At 41.3% G+C, this 17,268-nt stretch overlaps 1 protein-coding gene across 3 annotated transcripts in view; it reads right to left on the bottom strand.

Moving 5' to 3' along the window:
• The window catches only part of LOC147111870 (anoctamin-5-like), a 107,669-nt gene extending 91,069 nt beyond the window's left edge, over nucleotides 1-16,600 (bottom strand). For 2 of the 3 annotated variants that reach the window (XM_085999207.1, XM_085999209.1), the window contains exons 1-4: nucleotides 15,867-16,599; nucleotides 10,319-10,486; nucleotides 9,313-9,367; nucleotides 3,448-3,585 (exon numbers count right to left, since the gene is read on the bottom strand). In XM_085999207.1, the coding sequence (XP_085855333.1) occupies nucleotides 3,448-3,585; nucleotides 9,313-9,367; nucleotides 10,319-10,486; nucleotides 15,867-16,115 (610 nt within the window). In that variant the 5' untranslated portion in view covers nucleotides 16,116-16,599. Of the gene's footprint in view, nucleotides 1-3,447; nucleotides 3,586-9,312; nucleotides 9,368-10,318; nucleotides 10,487-15,866 lie in introns of all 3 variants that reach the window. The other variant, XM_085999208.1, reaches the window with a different exon arrangement.
• Nucleotides 16,601-17,268: the final 668 nt, after the last annotated feature.

Here is a 17,268-nt window from a genome sequence, read left to right as displayed (position 1 = left end):
TCTACTTACTACCTGACTTCAGCTCCTCTCGTACAATCTTACTGGCCGTCTACATAAAGAGGCGAAATCCATGTTTAACCCGATACGTCTATCAAGTCTACAATCCAGTTTCTGTTTGTACCAGAGTATTTTGAGGCAAGATTTCCTTTTTAAAAAGTATAGATTTTAGAAAAAAAATTCTCTTTCCTCCCCATCAATAGCTGGTTTCAACTACTAAATAGGCTGAATGAAGACCAGACAAGAGAAACCAGGAAAAAAGTTAGATGGGAGGAGAAAAATAAAAAATGAAGGGAATAGAGATGGAGAATTTTTTTTATACACAGTATTGAAGGATTAAATATTGGCCTGCCTTTCACAGCAGCACAAGCAGGTACCAATGTTTATATTGCATGCTCATACTGTTGCAGAAGTCAAAGCTTCACATAGATACTGTCAAATACTTGTACAGAGTTTCATTGGCCTCCCATTTCTAGTAGGATTTTTAATGATTGAAAAAAGCTGTAAAGTTAATTAGGTCTTTTCAATGATTGAAGTTTGCCAAAGTTTGTTCATAATAAAATGCATTTTTGGCAAGGCTTTGCCATCAGTTACATTTGGATGATAACCAGTCCCCATTGTGCAAGATAACTTTTCTATATGGCTTCAGTAATACAGCCCAGATTTGTTTGCCCATTTTATACTGCATCTTTGATGTTGTCACCACACCCAAGGTTGTACTGCATGGACATCAAATTTGCAGTCCAACAGCAATATGATTGGTGCAATAGAAGATTCAGATCGCTACCAAGGGAAATTGGTTTAAAAGTTGTGCAAACTGCAGTTAACAAACCTGGATAAAGTATGCAGAGTAAAACATGTGTTAATTCAGGCCATTTGTCCTTGATTTGTGAGGGACATGCCCTCTGTTGGCTGGAAGGATTGCCAAGTTAAGCTCCAGCTGCCAGGTGTGAGGTAGTACATTTTGGATGCAAGTATAGCAGATAGGAAGAGAGTCTAAATGGAGAATCATTGGGAGACAGGGGCAACACAGGTATATAGAAAAAAAATTCAAGCTAAATGGGATTCTAGCCTTCATCACAAGTAGCAAGATTAGAAAAATCAAGGAAGTACTACTGCAGTTATGCAGAATGGTGGCAAGACTTCATTTGAAAAATGTGTTCAGTTTTGGACAGTCTATCTTGGGAAGTATATGCTAGCCTTGGAGAAACTTCCCAGGATGACGGTATTTAGCTAAGATGAGAGACTGGATAAACTTTTGGTTATGTGCCCTTGGGATGTAGAGAGAAGGGCTGATCTGACTGGAGGCAATTAATAATGAAGGGATTTGACAGAAAATAACACTTCCTTCTGGTATGGGAAACAAACAAAAAGCATAATTTTCTTTTTAAATTCTTCGCACAAAGGATCGTGATAGTATGGAATGCACTGCACTAGACAACTACAGATGAAGTATGGAATGCACTGCACTAGACGACTACAGATGAAGTATGGAATGCACTGCACTAGACTACAGATGAAGTATGGAATGCACTGCACTAGACTACAGATGAAGTATGGAATGCACTGCACTAGACGACTACAGATGAAGTATGGAATGCACTGCACTAGACGACTACAGATGAAGTATGGAATGCACTGCACTAGAAGACTACAGATGAAGTATGGAATGCACTGCACTAGACGACTACAGATGAAGTGTGGAATGCACTGCACTAGACTACAGATGAAGTATGGAATGCACTGCACTAGAAGACTACAGATGAAGTATGGAATGCAATGCACTAGAAGACTACAGATGAAGTATGGAATGCACTGCACTAGACTACAGATGAAGTATGGAATGCACTGCACTAGAAGACTACAGATGAAGTATGGAATGGACTGCACTAGAAGACTACAGATGAAGTATGGAATGCACTGCACTAGAAGACTACAGATGAAGTATGGAATGCACTGCACTAGAAGACTACAGATGAAGTATGGAATGGACTGCACTAGAAGACTACAGATGAAGTATGGAATGCACTGCACTAGAAGACTACAGATGAAGTATGGAATGCACTGCACTAGACTACAGATGAAGTATGGAATGCACTGCACTAGAAGACTACAGATGAAGTATGGAATGGACTGCACTAGAAGACTACAGATGAAGTATGGAATGCACTGCACTAGAAGACTACAGATGAAGTATGGAATGCACTGCACTAGACTACAGATGAAGTATGGAATGCACTGCACTAGACTACAGATGAAGTATGGAATGCACTGCACTAGACTACAGATGAAGTATGGAATGGACTGCACTAGAAGACTACAGATGAAGTATGGAATGCACTGCACTAGAAGACTACAGATGAAGTATGGAATGGACTGCACTAGAAGACTACAGATGAAGTATGGAATGGACTGCACTAGAAGACTACAGATGAAGTATGGAATGCACTGCACTAGACGACTACAGATGAAGTATGGAATGCACTGCACTAGAAGACTACAGATGAAGTGTGGAATGCACTGCACTAGACTACAGATGAAGTATGGAATGCACTGCACTAGACAACTACAGATGAAGTATGGAATGCACTGCACTAGACTACAGATGAAGTATGGAATGCACTGCACTAGACTACAGATGAAGTATGGAATGCACTGCACTAGACTACAGATGAAGTATGGAATGCACTGCACTAGACTACAGATGAAGTGTGGAATGCACTGCACTAGACTACAGATGAAGTATGGAATGCACTGCACTAGAAGACTACAGATGAAGTATGGAATGCACTGCACTAGACTACAGATGAAGTGTGGAATGCACTGCACTAGACTACAGATGAAGTATGGAATGCACTGCACTAGAAGACTACAGATGAAGTATGGAATGCACTGCACTAGAAGACTACAGATGAAGTATGGAATGCACTGCACTAGAAGACTACAGATGAAGTATGGAATGCACTGCACTAGAAGACTACAGATGAAGTATGGAATGCACTGCACTAGAAGACTACAGATGAAGTATGGAATGCACTGCACTAGAAGACTACAGATGAAGTATGGAATGCACTGCACTAGAAGACTACAGATGAAGTATGGAATGCAATGCACTAGAAGACTACAGATGAAGAATCAATTAGCGTTTAAAAGATCAAACTTTAGAAAGAAACTTGAAATCAAAGAGCAAACTACTGCAGATGCTGGAATTCTGACATAAAAACAGAAAAATGTTGGAAACATTCAGCAGGTCAATAAGCATCAGTGGAGAGAGAAAGAGTTAATGTTTCAGGTCGATGGTCTTTCAAAATTCATCAACCTGAAACATTAACTGCTTCTCTCGCTCTCCACATATAATGCCTGGCCAGCATTTTCCATTTTTATTTAAGAAATTTGAATGCCTGCAAAAATAGATTATCCATCTCCGACTACAGGTGTTCTTCTACTCACCACTGTTTCGCGGTGAAGATTGATTGGAATCCCCTTCAGATGGCCACATTTTTCGGTTATGCAGTACAAAAGAAGATCTAAATGCATTCTTCATAAGTAGGTATGGGAGTGCTGGAACTTTTCTTGTAACTTGTCTTGCTGCAGCAAAAGAATAAACTACTTTAATAAAATGCTTATCGTCGGTTAAGAGCAAAATGCCCAAATGTATTTACATGGTCACTTTCTTGCTCTCAGCATTGCACCTTCCCTAGTTAAGGTTAGTGACGTATATCTAGGATTCTCCAAATGCTACTGTGTGACTGGTTGTTAAAGAAGTACTGGGATAACTTTTACTTCAGGTTTTCCTGCCTCTCTATGTAGAATCAGTTAGTCTCTGATGGGTACTTCCACTGCATGACACATTGACAATAAGGAATTCATTTTGAAAATGGGAATACAAAATTATCCGATACGCACTCCTGGCAGGAAAGGTTCCCCAACAGGAGAACAGAGTTGGAAAATTGCTTCTAATGTGTTGCCAGAAGCTTGGTCGCAGAGGTAGGTTTTAAAGGAGCATCTTAAAAGGAGGAAAGAGAGGGAGAGATGGAGATGTTTAGGGAGGGAATTCCAGAGCTTAGGGCCTAGGCAACTGAAGGAATGGCCACCAATGGTTGGGCGATTAAAATCAGGAATGTTCAAGAGGCCAGAATTAGAGGAGCACACAGATATTTTGGGGAGGTTGTGGGGTTGGAGGAGATTACAAAGATAGGGAGAGGCAAGGCTATGGAGGGATTTGCAAACAAGGTTGAGAATTTTAAAATTGAGGCTTTGCTTAACCGGGAGCCAATGTAAGTCAGCAAGCACAGGGGTGATGGGTGAACAGGACTTGGCGCTAGTTAGAACACATTTTGGATGACCTCAAGTTTATGTAGGGCAGAACAGGGGTGGCCAGCCAGGAGTCCGTTGGAATAGTCAAGTCTAGAGGTAACAAAGGTATGGACGAGGGTTTCAGCAGATGAGCTGAGGCAGGGCGAAGACGGGTGATGTTACGAAGGTGGAAATAGGCGGTGTTACTTATGGTGTGTGGTCAGAGGCTCATTTCAGGGTGAAATATGACACCAAAGTTGCGAACAGTCAGGTAAAAGTAATTTTGAATGACTGTTTATATTTCCCATGTAAACTCCTGGTCCGGATAACGTTTTGGAAGAGAACATATTTTGTAACATCAAGTTTGTCAGTGGTGCCAAGCTTTGGGCAGGTGTCAAATAAGAGATAAACAACATTTTTAAAAAGTTCTATACTAATCAAGGACTAAAGAATTGAACGTTGATAAAAATGTAGTTTATGCAAATCAAAATTTTGTAAAAAATAGTAGATTTTGGTCCCTATCAAGTAGACTAGCAAATTCTGGGATTGTGGACATTAGCAAAGATGGAAAAGGATTTAGGTGTGATTATTAATTTTTCACTAGTTTCCAATCAATGTAAAGTAGTTATTAACAAACCTAAATCAAAAGCCAAGATTCATGTGGAGGTCATTTGATCATTAGTCAAAGCAAATCATTTTAATGTGGCAAGACTGCATTTGAAATAATGACCTGTGGTGAGTGTTCAAAGAAAGATAATACTTGGATTTCGGAATCAGTTGAAATTTTTTCCGCGTGAGGAGAGCATTTGGGGGGAAAATGCAGATCTTGAAAATGTTGAGGGGTGTAGATTAAATAAATACAAGCAGGTTACTTGATTTGCACTACAAATACAGACAAGAGAGAGGTTCAATATTAACAAACTTCAACTGATGCCATGTGATTAGAAGATTGCCTAACCCAATTCCCTCCAGAACAGTGCAAATGTGGAGCAAAAGTAATGACCCTAAATTCGTGGCCAGCGGCGTAGCCAAGGAGTACGCCACCGACATCCGAACAAAATCCACACTTACCTAGTGTGAACCCCACTTCAAAAAAGTTGCTTTCAAACGCTGCAGAGCTGTGCGCAGTGACCCACAGATCCCAGGGGCACACTGTTGGCGAACCTGGGATCACATGGGGCGGTGCTCCTTTCACTTCCTGACTCTTAGCCAATCAGGAAACAGAGGAGATTGCTAAAACAGGATTGTAAATATATGTCAATAGAAGATAGACATCTTCTACTGGGATATAGTTATAATCTACATAGCGTTGAATAGCCACTCAATTGGAAATGTTGGTTGAAGAGATAGATATAACTGTGTAAATAATACTGTATTTGTTAGATAAACAGTTCTTACCTACTCAGTATTAGATTAGATGTTCCATTAATTGAATTGTGCCCAAAGTAGCAAACCCCAGTACAAAATGTTTCTATAAATTTAGTAGATTTTTTTTTTTTTTTTTTTAAATTGTAATATGTTGGGAAATAATTGGCACACAAACTTTGCCCTTAAACCAGGGGTTGACAATTATTTCGGCTAGAGGGCCACTTAGCAAGTTTTGGTGAGCTGTTGAGGGCCACACAACAATGTTCTGGTTAAGCTGCACAGTGGTCTGGGAGGTCCCGCGCTGGCCGCTCAGTGGCTTTTAAAATGAATAGCTGTGTAATTAGTACAGTAATGAGCACAATTAAATTGTTCACCATTTACCCAACAAGCAGAGGGTGTTAAGTTAGTGATCAGTGTTAAATAAATGATAATTAAAATGCTAATTAGTAAACTCAAATCAGTCTTGCATTAATTAGTTAGGTGGCAGTTAATAACTGGTTAACAGGTATCATCCATCAGTCACCCAATCACTGGACGTTAGGTGAATGTAATCTGGTTTTGGGATGCTTCTGACACGTTGTGATAGGAGAATAATCTCTGATGAATCGGATTTGATGTAGTCCGTCACATCTACGCTGCACCTTTTCCGCAACAGCAAGATCAAACACCATGTGGTCTTGTGCAAATTCTCAACGCTTCAGTGGAACAGATGGTCTGGTACCCGATATCCATTCTCCATGGCAATTAAATAAGGCAGTATCAGATTTCCTTTAGTCCCCGACGGACAGCCTGGGCTGGGGGTGGAAAATTGGGCCTGTGCCCTCCATGCTGCTGCACTCACCGCTCTCCACCGGTTTAGGGACCGTGCTGCCGTCGGTAAAAGGCCCTCACCCAGGGGGGGCCATGGCTCACGATGGCCTCCCGTTTCGAAGGCCCATTGCTAGACTCCAGTGCTGCCTCTCAGACAATGACCCACCTCCTGACATGGTGCGGGGTCAGCCGCTGCGAACCTTCAGTCTCGAATCCAGGTCTTGGCGAGCCAGATTGAATTCATTGGCGGGCCGGATACAGCCTATGGGCCGAATTTTTCCCACCACTGCCTTAAACCAATCTACAGAGTGCCTAATGCTGGTGGTTACTGTGCTTAATTTCTGGGTTCAAAAACTCATTGGGAAAGATTTTGACACATGAAAAGAGCTGTGTGTCTGGCCAGTAAATTTTTAAATTAGAAAAATGCTGGAAACATTCAACGGATCGCCAGCTGGTACAATTTTCTCATTCCTTACACCCCCCAAACCTTACGTTGTGCAACAGGCTCCTGTGCCTGTTTGCACCAGACGTAAACATTTTCAGGGTAATTAATGCGCAGTAGGTGGGCAATTAGCCCAACTTTTCACCAGCATGTTGATTTGAACGTATATGTGAAACATACAGTGAAGGGATGCACAGTCGGAACTTATCGCATAAATTTCAAAGGCAGTATGACGTTGTACTCAGTGTGCCATCATACCAACTGCGAATTCAGGGCTATTAAATACTGTGTCCATTGGGTCCTTCAAAATAGAGCTGAATAAACATTTGGTTCAACAATTGAGGACTATATGGATAAATAAAGACCAAGGTAATAAACTATTTGGGAAGACAATAGTTCCTATGCTGCTGAGGGATCTAGGAATCTTGGACTTGGGGGTAGAGGGCACAATTTAGAAATTTGTAGAGGACACAAAACTTGGAAGTATAGTAAACAGGGAGGACAATAGTAATAGACTTCAAGAGGACAGACAGGCTGGTGGAATGGGCGGACACATGGCAGATGAAATTCAATGCAGAGAAGTGTGAGGTGATACATTTTGGTAGGAAGCATAAGGAGACAATACAAGCTGAATGGTACAATTTTAAAGGAGGTGAGAGAGACCTGGGGGTGTTTGTGCACAAATCTTTTGAAGGTGACAGGACAGGTTAACAAATCAGTGAATAAAGCATATGGGATCCGGATCCTGGGGTTTATAAATAGAAGCAGAGAGTACAAAAGCCAGGAAGTTATGCTAAACCTTTATAAAACACTTTCGGCGCCAGTTGGAGTATTGGATGTGAAGGCTATGGAGAGGGCACAGAAGAGATTTACTGTAATGGTTCCAGGAATGAGGGATTACAGGGATAGACTGGAGAAACTGGGGCCAAGAGGAGATTTGACAGGTGTTTATTTTCTCTATCTAAACCTTTCATGATTTTAAAGAGAAACTGTTTACAATGGCTGAAGGGCTGATAATCAGAGGGTGTGGCGGTACCACCGGTTGTCCCTTACTATGTATATACATAATTCCCTTTAACTTACCTAACTATATGTATATAACTTACCTGTTGGGGCCGTTGCCCCTTTAAGACGCGCCCTAGCGCGCTGACGTCACGCATCACGTGACGTACGCGCGGTGGCCACCGGCCCAACTCGGTCTTCCATGACGGCCGCCGACACAGCCCAACCTACCGCGACTTCGGCCGCATCGGCCAGCCGACGTGAGCGACGCGATCTCCCGCGGCAAGCGCCGGCCCAGCTCAGCCTCCAGCTCCCGCGCTCGCGACTTCGGCCTCAACGGCCAGCCTCCGTGCCGGGGAAACGCGCAGACGCAACGGCGCAGGTCACGTGACACCCAAGGTGTGGGAAATCGCAACTGAGCGTGATGATGTCATCACACTCTCCACAGGACTGCAGACTCAGTCCGCGTGGTGTCCCCGTTGGGGAAAGACCTACACCGCGGTGCTCCTGCATCCAGCCATCTTACCTGCTGTATTTCGTCTGTTCCTGTAAATAAACAACTTATTTATTGTTCGTCTGAAGTTGAACTCAATTATTTAGTAGGCATTCGTCCTCAGAGGTCAACACGAATACCTACAATTGGTGACCCAACGACTGAGGGCGAACTCCTACAAGGGCGCAGATTTAAGGCGACTGACAAAAGAACCAGAGACAACATGAGGAAAAACATTTTTACGCAATGAGTGGTTAAGATTTGGCATGCACTGTCTGATGGGGTGGTGGATATCAATTCAATAGTAGCCTTCAAAAGGAAATTGGATAAATACTAGGAGAATAAATTGCAGGGGTATGGGGAAAGACCGGGGGAGTGGGACTAACCGGATTACTCTGCGAAAGAGCTGGTACAAACTCAATGGGCCAAATGGCCTCCTGTGTGTACTATTGAATTATCGTTGGCTATGCTCCAAGAGTATGTAGATTTTCTTGATTAAGTTTGCAGGTAAGGAACCATTTACATGGTTGACCCACTGATGTCGTGTAGCATGTTCATTATTTATTACATAAAGACAAGTTGTACTAATTGAACTAAGTAACTCTGATCATAGCTCTTGCTCTTACTGTGAAAGAAATCATTAAGCTGCTTTAGTTCAGAGAAAGCATAGTGTACCTAGACTGACCTGGCTATGTACAATCACTCCAACAAATGAATTTCAGGATCATTTCTGCCTTAAATCAAGTATTAGCTACCGCTAAATTTAAAAAAATTTCCAACAGTAAATCATAACTCAAAATCTAATGGTTTGATACAAAGTGCTTTAAATGGGGACAGCATTGATCGCAGATGTAAACAAAAGAGATTGCATGTTAAGTATATATAGATTATAATTTAAAGTTACCTTCTGCATCTTCATTTCCAATATCTAAAGGTATGTTTGTAAGGATGTAGTGAACCTACAAGCAAAACAGAAAAGGTTATTTTAATGTATTCCTCGTCTCCAATATTTTTCAAATAAAATACGTTCTAATAAGGGAATCTTGTATCCGATGACGAATGAAACGAATGAATAACAGCTAACAATTCAATCATGTCTGGTGCTATATGGCTCAATGTCGAGATAGATATAGATGTACACATATAATTACCATGTGACATTTACAACAGATCTACCCCATCTCACTCCCACTGCTGCAGAACCCGCAGTTGCACTTTTGTCATTTCCAGGCTTAATTTCTCTATTGCTCTCCTGGTCAGCCTCCAGAGTTTCACATTTCACAAATCGTAAACTCATTTTAGTTGTTTGCACTCCACATCATGTCCTGTACAAAGCCATGATTACTTATCACCTCTGTCCTCATTACCAAATACATTGGTCAGAATCCTTTACAGCCTTCTGAGCTGTGGGGTCAGGTCCATTTAGAACAGACTTCAGACTGCCCAAATGTATTTCATGTAGAGCTATGGAAGGATCAAAACACCCACGTTTTTCACTCTTATGAGGCAATACACTATTGTTTTCTGATTTCTTGTGTTTTGTTAAAGACATCTGAATAAAATTAATTTGTTAGTACAAATATAATGCTAAAATTACACTCAAAATATTTAGTATAATGATGAATAGTCAGGACTGCAGACCCAGCTATTAATATTTGGAGGTTCCAAATTGCTCTCCAGGTCAGTTTAAAGTTACAGCCTCCATTGCAATTAATGGAGCCACTCCGGTATGTCGGAGGTTCCTCCACATCAGGTGACGATTTGATCAGTACAGCATTGAGATGAAAAATATGCTTTAAAAAAAAAAAAAAATTCAATAGATAATGGATGACTAATCTGAATGGAAAGTACTCCCACACCAGATTGTCCTACACTTTTAAGAATTTATCATAACAAAATTCTGTGTTTACAATTAGAGATCTCAGTGCAGGGCGAAAAAACGTTTCCTCGTTTTCAATTCCTTGGAACAGACTTCTTTTGTTATGTTCATAATGCGCGCCGATAAAGTTGACCACAACTTCGGTTGCGAAATAGGCCATGAATCTCTGAAAACGTCCAACTGGTTTCACATCGATAACCTTGAATAGAACAAAAAAAGTAAATTAGCTATTTCAGTACCTGCAATCCGTGAGGCCATTTCCTTTTGCAGTCATTGTAGGAGCAAATTTATGGTCATTATCTTCTGGGAGTCTAAAGAGGAACGGTTGTGCGTGCAAAGTGCATAACTTCCAAACAAACAGCAGTACTATACCTACCTGTCGGGAATTTAAGACAGTAAGAACTTAGCTATAATAATTATGGTTTATCAATGCAATAAGCAGGAAATTCACCTTTTGATCCCCCACAGAATTCATACAATAATCCACATAATGCTGATCAGAACCTTGTGCACTATGGCTCATTAAAAAAGGTGCATTTTGTAGACATGGGAGTATTACTCAACAACAATTTATATAGCGCCTTTAATGTAGTAAAACGTCCCAAGGCGCTGCACAGGAGTATTTTAAGACAAAAAATGACACCGATCCACATAAGGATAAATTAGGTCAGATGACCAAAAGCTTGGTCAAAGAGGCAGGTTTTAAGGAGCATCTTAAAAGGAGGAAAAAGAGGTAGCGAGGCAGAGAGGTTTAGGCAGGGAATTCCAGAGCTTAGGGCCTAGGCAACAGAAGGCACGGCCACCAATGGTTGTACGATTATAATCAGGGATGTTCAAGAGGGCAGAATTAGAGGAGTGCAGATATCTTTGGGGGGGGGGGGGGGGGGCTGAAGGAGATTACAGAGATAGGAAGAGGCGAGGCCATGGAGGGATTTGAAAACAAGGATGAGGATTTTGAAATCAAGGTGCTGCTTAACTGGGAACCAATGTAGGTCAGCAAGCACAGGGGTGATGGGTGAACGGGACTTGGTGCGAGTTAGGACACGGGCAGCCGAGTTTTGGATTACCTCAAATATACATAGGGTGGAATGTGGACAATAAATCACGAACAGTCCAATCCATATTCGGGGAAGCACGTGGAGAAGCAATAACCTGAGTGAATACCATCTCGATCACTGACCTTGGGATGAACTGAGAAAACTATTGAAGTATAGATCTATCCACTACTAAATCCAAGGAGTGTTTTTCCTTCTACATCATGTTGCCTACTGCACTTGAATCCATATGTAGCTTAGCCCATGACAGATAGAAAAGATGTTATTCCATTTAAGTTATCTGCCCCTAGGTACCAACCCACAATCTACACTTGGCTGAACTGCACTCTGTGGTGTCCTATTAAGATGTACAAAAAGCAATAAACTACAGATGCTGGAAATCAGAAACAAATATAGAAAAACATTCAGCAAGTCAGGCAGCATCTGTGGAGAGAACAAAAGTTGACATTCAGAAATAGACCCATCCTCAGAACTGGAAGAGATTACAGATGAGCAGCATTTTTTAAAAAGAGGAACAGAACAAGGGAAAAAGGTGAAGAGGGGAAAAAATCTCACAGGAAAAGAAATAGAATGACTTGTAATTGCTTAGGTGGAACAGGAGATGAATAAATCACAGATGGGAGATTCACACGAGACAAAAGGAGGCATAATAAGAAAAGACAGGCGATCTATTAAAATTGACTTCCCCACACCCCACCTCCCAAATTCCAAGGAACTGGACTATCTGGACTACAGAACAGCTGTACTACTTGAGCAATGTACACAGCCACCACAACAAATAGAGCTACCTGCAATTCCAAATTCTAGCAAATCACCAGCATACAGAACACAGGATGTAGCATCTCCACTTGCTGAATGTATATTGGAGAGGGCCGTGGGAGGATGACAGGCCCAAACAGAAACACAAAGGGGTATGGAAGTCAAATGATGCCACCTTCAAAAAAAAGTGCTAGAGCACTAACAATTTCCACAAGTTGTAGCCTCTGTGCACTGTGATGTTGGAAAAGATGGCAAAAATCAATCTATTTCAGAAATGAATACCTCCACTGTTTATAAAATGCACTTAACTAAAATTACTTGGATCCATCCAATGGGAGGCTGAATTGATGTTCTGACCCACCAACCAAAAACTGTTACTTTCGTAAACCTAAATCAGAACATGGGAAACGGCCTCAATACTACCCAACTGAAATTTTACACCTGCTCATTCTGAAAGGCAGCACATCAGTGTCAAATTATCCCCATAGAGAGAGTTTTCAGCCACAATTAAACACCCGGAAAGTTCCGAATCTCCAAATCATCGATGGAGATGATCTGGACTTGAACACAAGAAGCATGATACAAAAGATTTGGTGAGAACAGAAAAGGAGGTGGTTTAGCAAAGAGCAAGGTGGATAGCAAGAGACGTCAGGAGAGTATAGACAAGTTAGCAGAATGGGAAGATTCCCATTCATTGCAATTGAACATAGAGTGCGAGATAATTCTCATTGGAAGGAAAAAGGTGAGAGTATAATGGAAATGAAGAGACATTAATGCTTGCCAAGGAAGAGATACCTTGGGGTACAAACACAATTTCTTGAAAGTGCATTAAAAAGCATTATTTGAGTTTTATAATTAGTCGAATAGAGCAGTGGTTCTCAAACTGGGGTCCGTAGAGACTTTCCAGATGGTCTGCAAAATAATGAGTACTGAGCAGGGCTGGCCTTATGGGATATGGTGGCTGCACTCCACTCCCGCTCCAAGCTCGCACCAAGCCCGCCTCCGGTCTATATAGAATATATGCGCGTACAGTATATACAAATCAGAAGGTGGTTTGTTCCTTTTTTCCCCCCCGCGTATGTTTTTTCCTGAGATGGTGGGTCTTGTCTCACGACAAATAGTGATGGACAGCAGGTTCCCTGATGTGATCATATGTTTTAAAGTAAATTTTTGAACGTATTGTATACCTTATAGAATATGGGTAGAGTAGAACATCTATTATCTGCATTTCAATTATCTGCCAAAATTGTCATGGGACAAAACCTTACATGTGACATCCAAATTACGTGATTTTTTTCTAATCTGTATCATACTTGGCTTTATTTTCCTGCATAGGGGATTGATGTACCGTATGAGCAAGACTGCAATATGGGGACTCAACATTCCACCAATTTGCAGTTAAGAGCAGATAATGAAGGTTGCACTGGATGTATGGGTAGAATATACAGGATATTTTCCTTACATTGTGTGAATTAAGTATGTGCATGTAATTATACAAATACATGCACAATCAACACTGTTAGTAGACCAACACGATGGGCACATTTATAACCATATGTATCAACTCAAAGACTTGTTTAGTGAAGGGATGCTTTAACACTAATGAGTGCATCGTTTACCGAGTATAGATTATGTGCTTTCTGGTCCCATCTAAGAGCTGAATAAATGTAGCTGATAGCGGATAACAGAATGAGTCTTAGCCGCCACGCTGCAATTACAGATGCAAGTACAGAGTGACCAAACCATGGTATAGAGAAGTGAAAATATAGTTTACAGGTTTGTGAAAAACAAATCCTATATAGGGGTTATAAAGGTTGCATAAGTCCTCAATAGTGTTATAATTTAGATGGGGGAATCAGTGATTACTAGTCCATTTGAAAAGGGGTCCTGCAACCAAAAAAGTTTGAGAACCACTGGAATAGAGTACAAGACTAACAAGGTTAGGATAAAATTGTAGGAGGCAACAGTTAGGTCAGAGTACTATCTGTGGTTTTGTGCATACCATTATAGAAAGGATATTAAAGCCATACAGTGCATATAGCATAGCTTTACCAGCAATGAGAAACTATAGTTACTGGAAGGGACTGGAGATTAACCAGATGGACTGCAAGAGTCGTTTCTGGACCTCTGCAGTGGAATGCAGACCAAGAGAGGATTCAATGGAGGTTTTTAAAAATTATGAAGGGTTTTACTTGGGGCCATCAATTTAAAATGGTCACTGTGAAAGGGTTTGTTGGAGCATGGAATGCTTTGCCCCGGAGTAGTTGAGGCAGAGAACATGGGATACATTTTTGAAACAGAGGAAGATACATGACTTTGGGGGATGGGGAGAACATAGCATTGGTGGTTAGTTTTGAATTGTTGTAGCAAAGAGCTGGCACATATACAATTGTCCAAACAGTCTCCTGTTGTAAGCTTCTATGATAAGTAAAAGCCAAGTGTCTCCATAGATGAATGGGGGGGTGGGGGTGACAATATATAAATTAGAGTCACTCTGGATTGCTTAAGCATCTCTATCCACAGTCTCGGTGATCTAGACAGATGTCTGAACACAGAATCTTGCTCCTAGGCTACAGAACCATGTTAGAGTAAGGGATTTAAAGAGAAAACTTCTTTGGCGAGGGAAGAACTTGGATTGTGAAAATTCTTGTTTGCAGATGTAGGGACTTGTCTACTTCATGATCAGGAAACACATTACAGACGTTGTACTTGGTACCAATTGTCTCTGCAGTGCTTTTTGTACATTTTTTTTTGAAACCAGACTTCCAAGTTTTTGTAGTCCAGACAGGCGGCTGCCACCACTAAACTATTGTACACAAGAGGATGCAACTTCCCATGCGCAGGAGCTCGGTTCGGAGGCGCTTTGCGCGGCGTGGCTCCTCAATAAAAGTCGTGCATTAAAAAAACACATCTTATGTACACGTTTGCTAAGCAGCCTCAGAATAAGAGGCTGCTGGGCAAAAACAGGCAGCTTTCACTGCACATCCAAACCACAGTGACACCGGGATCCAGCCCGACTCCCCTCAAGTTAGGCACAAAATTAATTCAATCAATTCCCCAATCCGAAATGCTTCCACTTTAGGTTGCGAGAGTCCCATAGAAACGTTGATCGATAGGCGCATAGACAATAAAACGGTAACTGTGTTGCAATATTAGTAAAAAACAGAAAATACTCAGGTCAGGCAGCATGCATCTGTGAAGAGAGAAACAGAGTTAATGTTTCAGGTCGATGACTTTAAATCAGTTCTGGTGAAAGGTCAAAGGGTCATCGACCTGAAACGTTAACTCTGTTTCTCTCTCCACAGATGCTGTCTGACCGAGTATTTTCCAGCATTTTCTGCTTTTATTTCAAATGTGCAGAATCCGCAGTGTTATGCAGTGTTAGTATTTCCAAGCACTATAATTCTCACTCTAATTGAATATGTTACCCGGACTATCTTCCGTCATCGTTTCTCACCCATTTAAAAAGGATGTGAAAGACAGAACGCCTTCAAACTATGAATATTTATACAGTAAACCAAATCTTTGCAACACTGTTTAAAACAGCCCAGCCTCAGACTTTGTATATTGTTCAATAAGAGTATCTTCCCAACAACAACAAAAAATTTCTAAGAAGTGGTGATAATTAATAAACTATAATAGGATCATAGTTGTTAAAACATTAGTTACAATGGGAGACAACCGTTTACATCAGAAACCTCCAGATGTTGCACCAAATCTTTCAGTAATCAATGGGCAGTGTAGAGTTGGTCAGGGCTCCCTTACCTCAGCCAAAGGCATCTTCAATCTCATCCTCTCAGCTGTTTGGCTCAAAAGTTCAAAGGGTGCGTAGATTTTAACAATCCGATACTTGTCTCCGGTTTCTTTTTGCTCGGCCACGTTGAGATCGAACCGCAGTCCGGTGCTTTTCACCTGCCTCAGAAATTCCATCCTCTGTTTTACGTAAGGGTCGGTGCTTCCTACTTCCTCTTCATATACTAACACATAATCGATAATTGGGACAGTGTTCTTCATTTTGCTGGGGATTCGCTAAATTCAACACGGGCGAAGCAGAGTAGTCCGGGGTGTCACCAGCCAAGTGTTGGCTCTCCGCTGGGTTGCCCTGTATTTGTAGCGCAGCTCCCTAGCGCATTCTGTGGCAAGACACTGCCAGGGGTTATCGCCAAACTTCTCACTTCGCTCGCAAACGTATAATTTCCAATAGAAATTCGGCGGCTGACCCTTTTCTTTTAAATTGAAAGCAGTTTGTAAGCACCTATTGGAGCATCAAAAACTATTTTCTGCTTTGCTTGTTTTTTTTTCTCCATTTCCTAGTTGCTTCTAACCTCGTCCTCTATCTCGTTCTCTACAGAGAAAAACAAACAGTTCTGCTCGGGTGTACTTACAATCTGTGAAGCACCTGGCAAATGGATAAGAAACTAGTTGAAAGATTAAAAGCAACAAGTCCTCGTTAAGTCAGGTTGGGTTTGGGGTGGGAGAGAGTACAGAGTGCTCGGTGTTGGGACCACGACTGTTTCTCATTTGCATAAATGATAGACTCAAAAACGAGGTGCAAAGCTGACAATGCCAAATAGGAAGGCGCAGTGGACGCAGCTCAAAAATTACAGTGAGTTGGACCATAGGCATGTGGGCAGATAAAAAGCAGGTTGGATTTAATGCAGCCAAGAGTTTAGTACTGCACATAAGATGGAAAAATAAGCACACACGTTCTCCATAAATGGTGTTGAACTAGCTAAGAATAAAGTGGAAAAGACCTAGCAGCCTTAGTAGACTCCATTGCTACATATGTCCAAACAATGCAACATAGCAATCAACAAAACCAATAGATTGTTGAACTACATAACCAAGCAGCCAAATGTAAGGCATCATCAAATTGTACAATGTGCTGGTCAGACCACACCTTGAATATTTACATCTGGTTTTGTTTGCTGAGACACAAGGGAGACATTCAGGCACTGAAGGCAGTGCAGACAAGAGCAAAAAGGTTGATCTTTGGTGTCAGGGGTCTACAATATGAGGAAAGACTGGAGACACTTGGGCTTTACACCATGACAAGGAGGCACGTGAGAGGCAATTTTGTAAAGGTATCAAAGATAGTAAATGATATGGATATGGTAAATTTTGAATATTACTTTAATTAAAATTGTAGGAGCAGAGAAAGAGAATA

This window comes from Somniosus microcephalus, chromosome 10, assembly GCF_052327205.1.
Source record: "Somniosus microcephalus isolate GS21.2 chromosome 10, FLI_Smic_1.0, whole genome shotgun sequence".
NCBI classification, from domain to species: Eukaryota; Metazoa; Chordata; class Chondrichthyes; order Squaliformes; family Somniosidae; genus Somniosus; species Somniosus microcephalus.
Note: the sequence above shows the minus strand (reverse complement) of the source record. Positions and strands in the feature narration are given on the sequence as shown.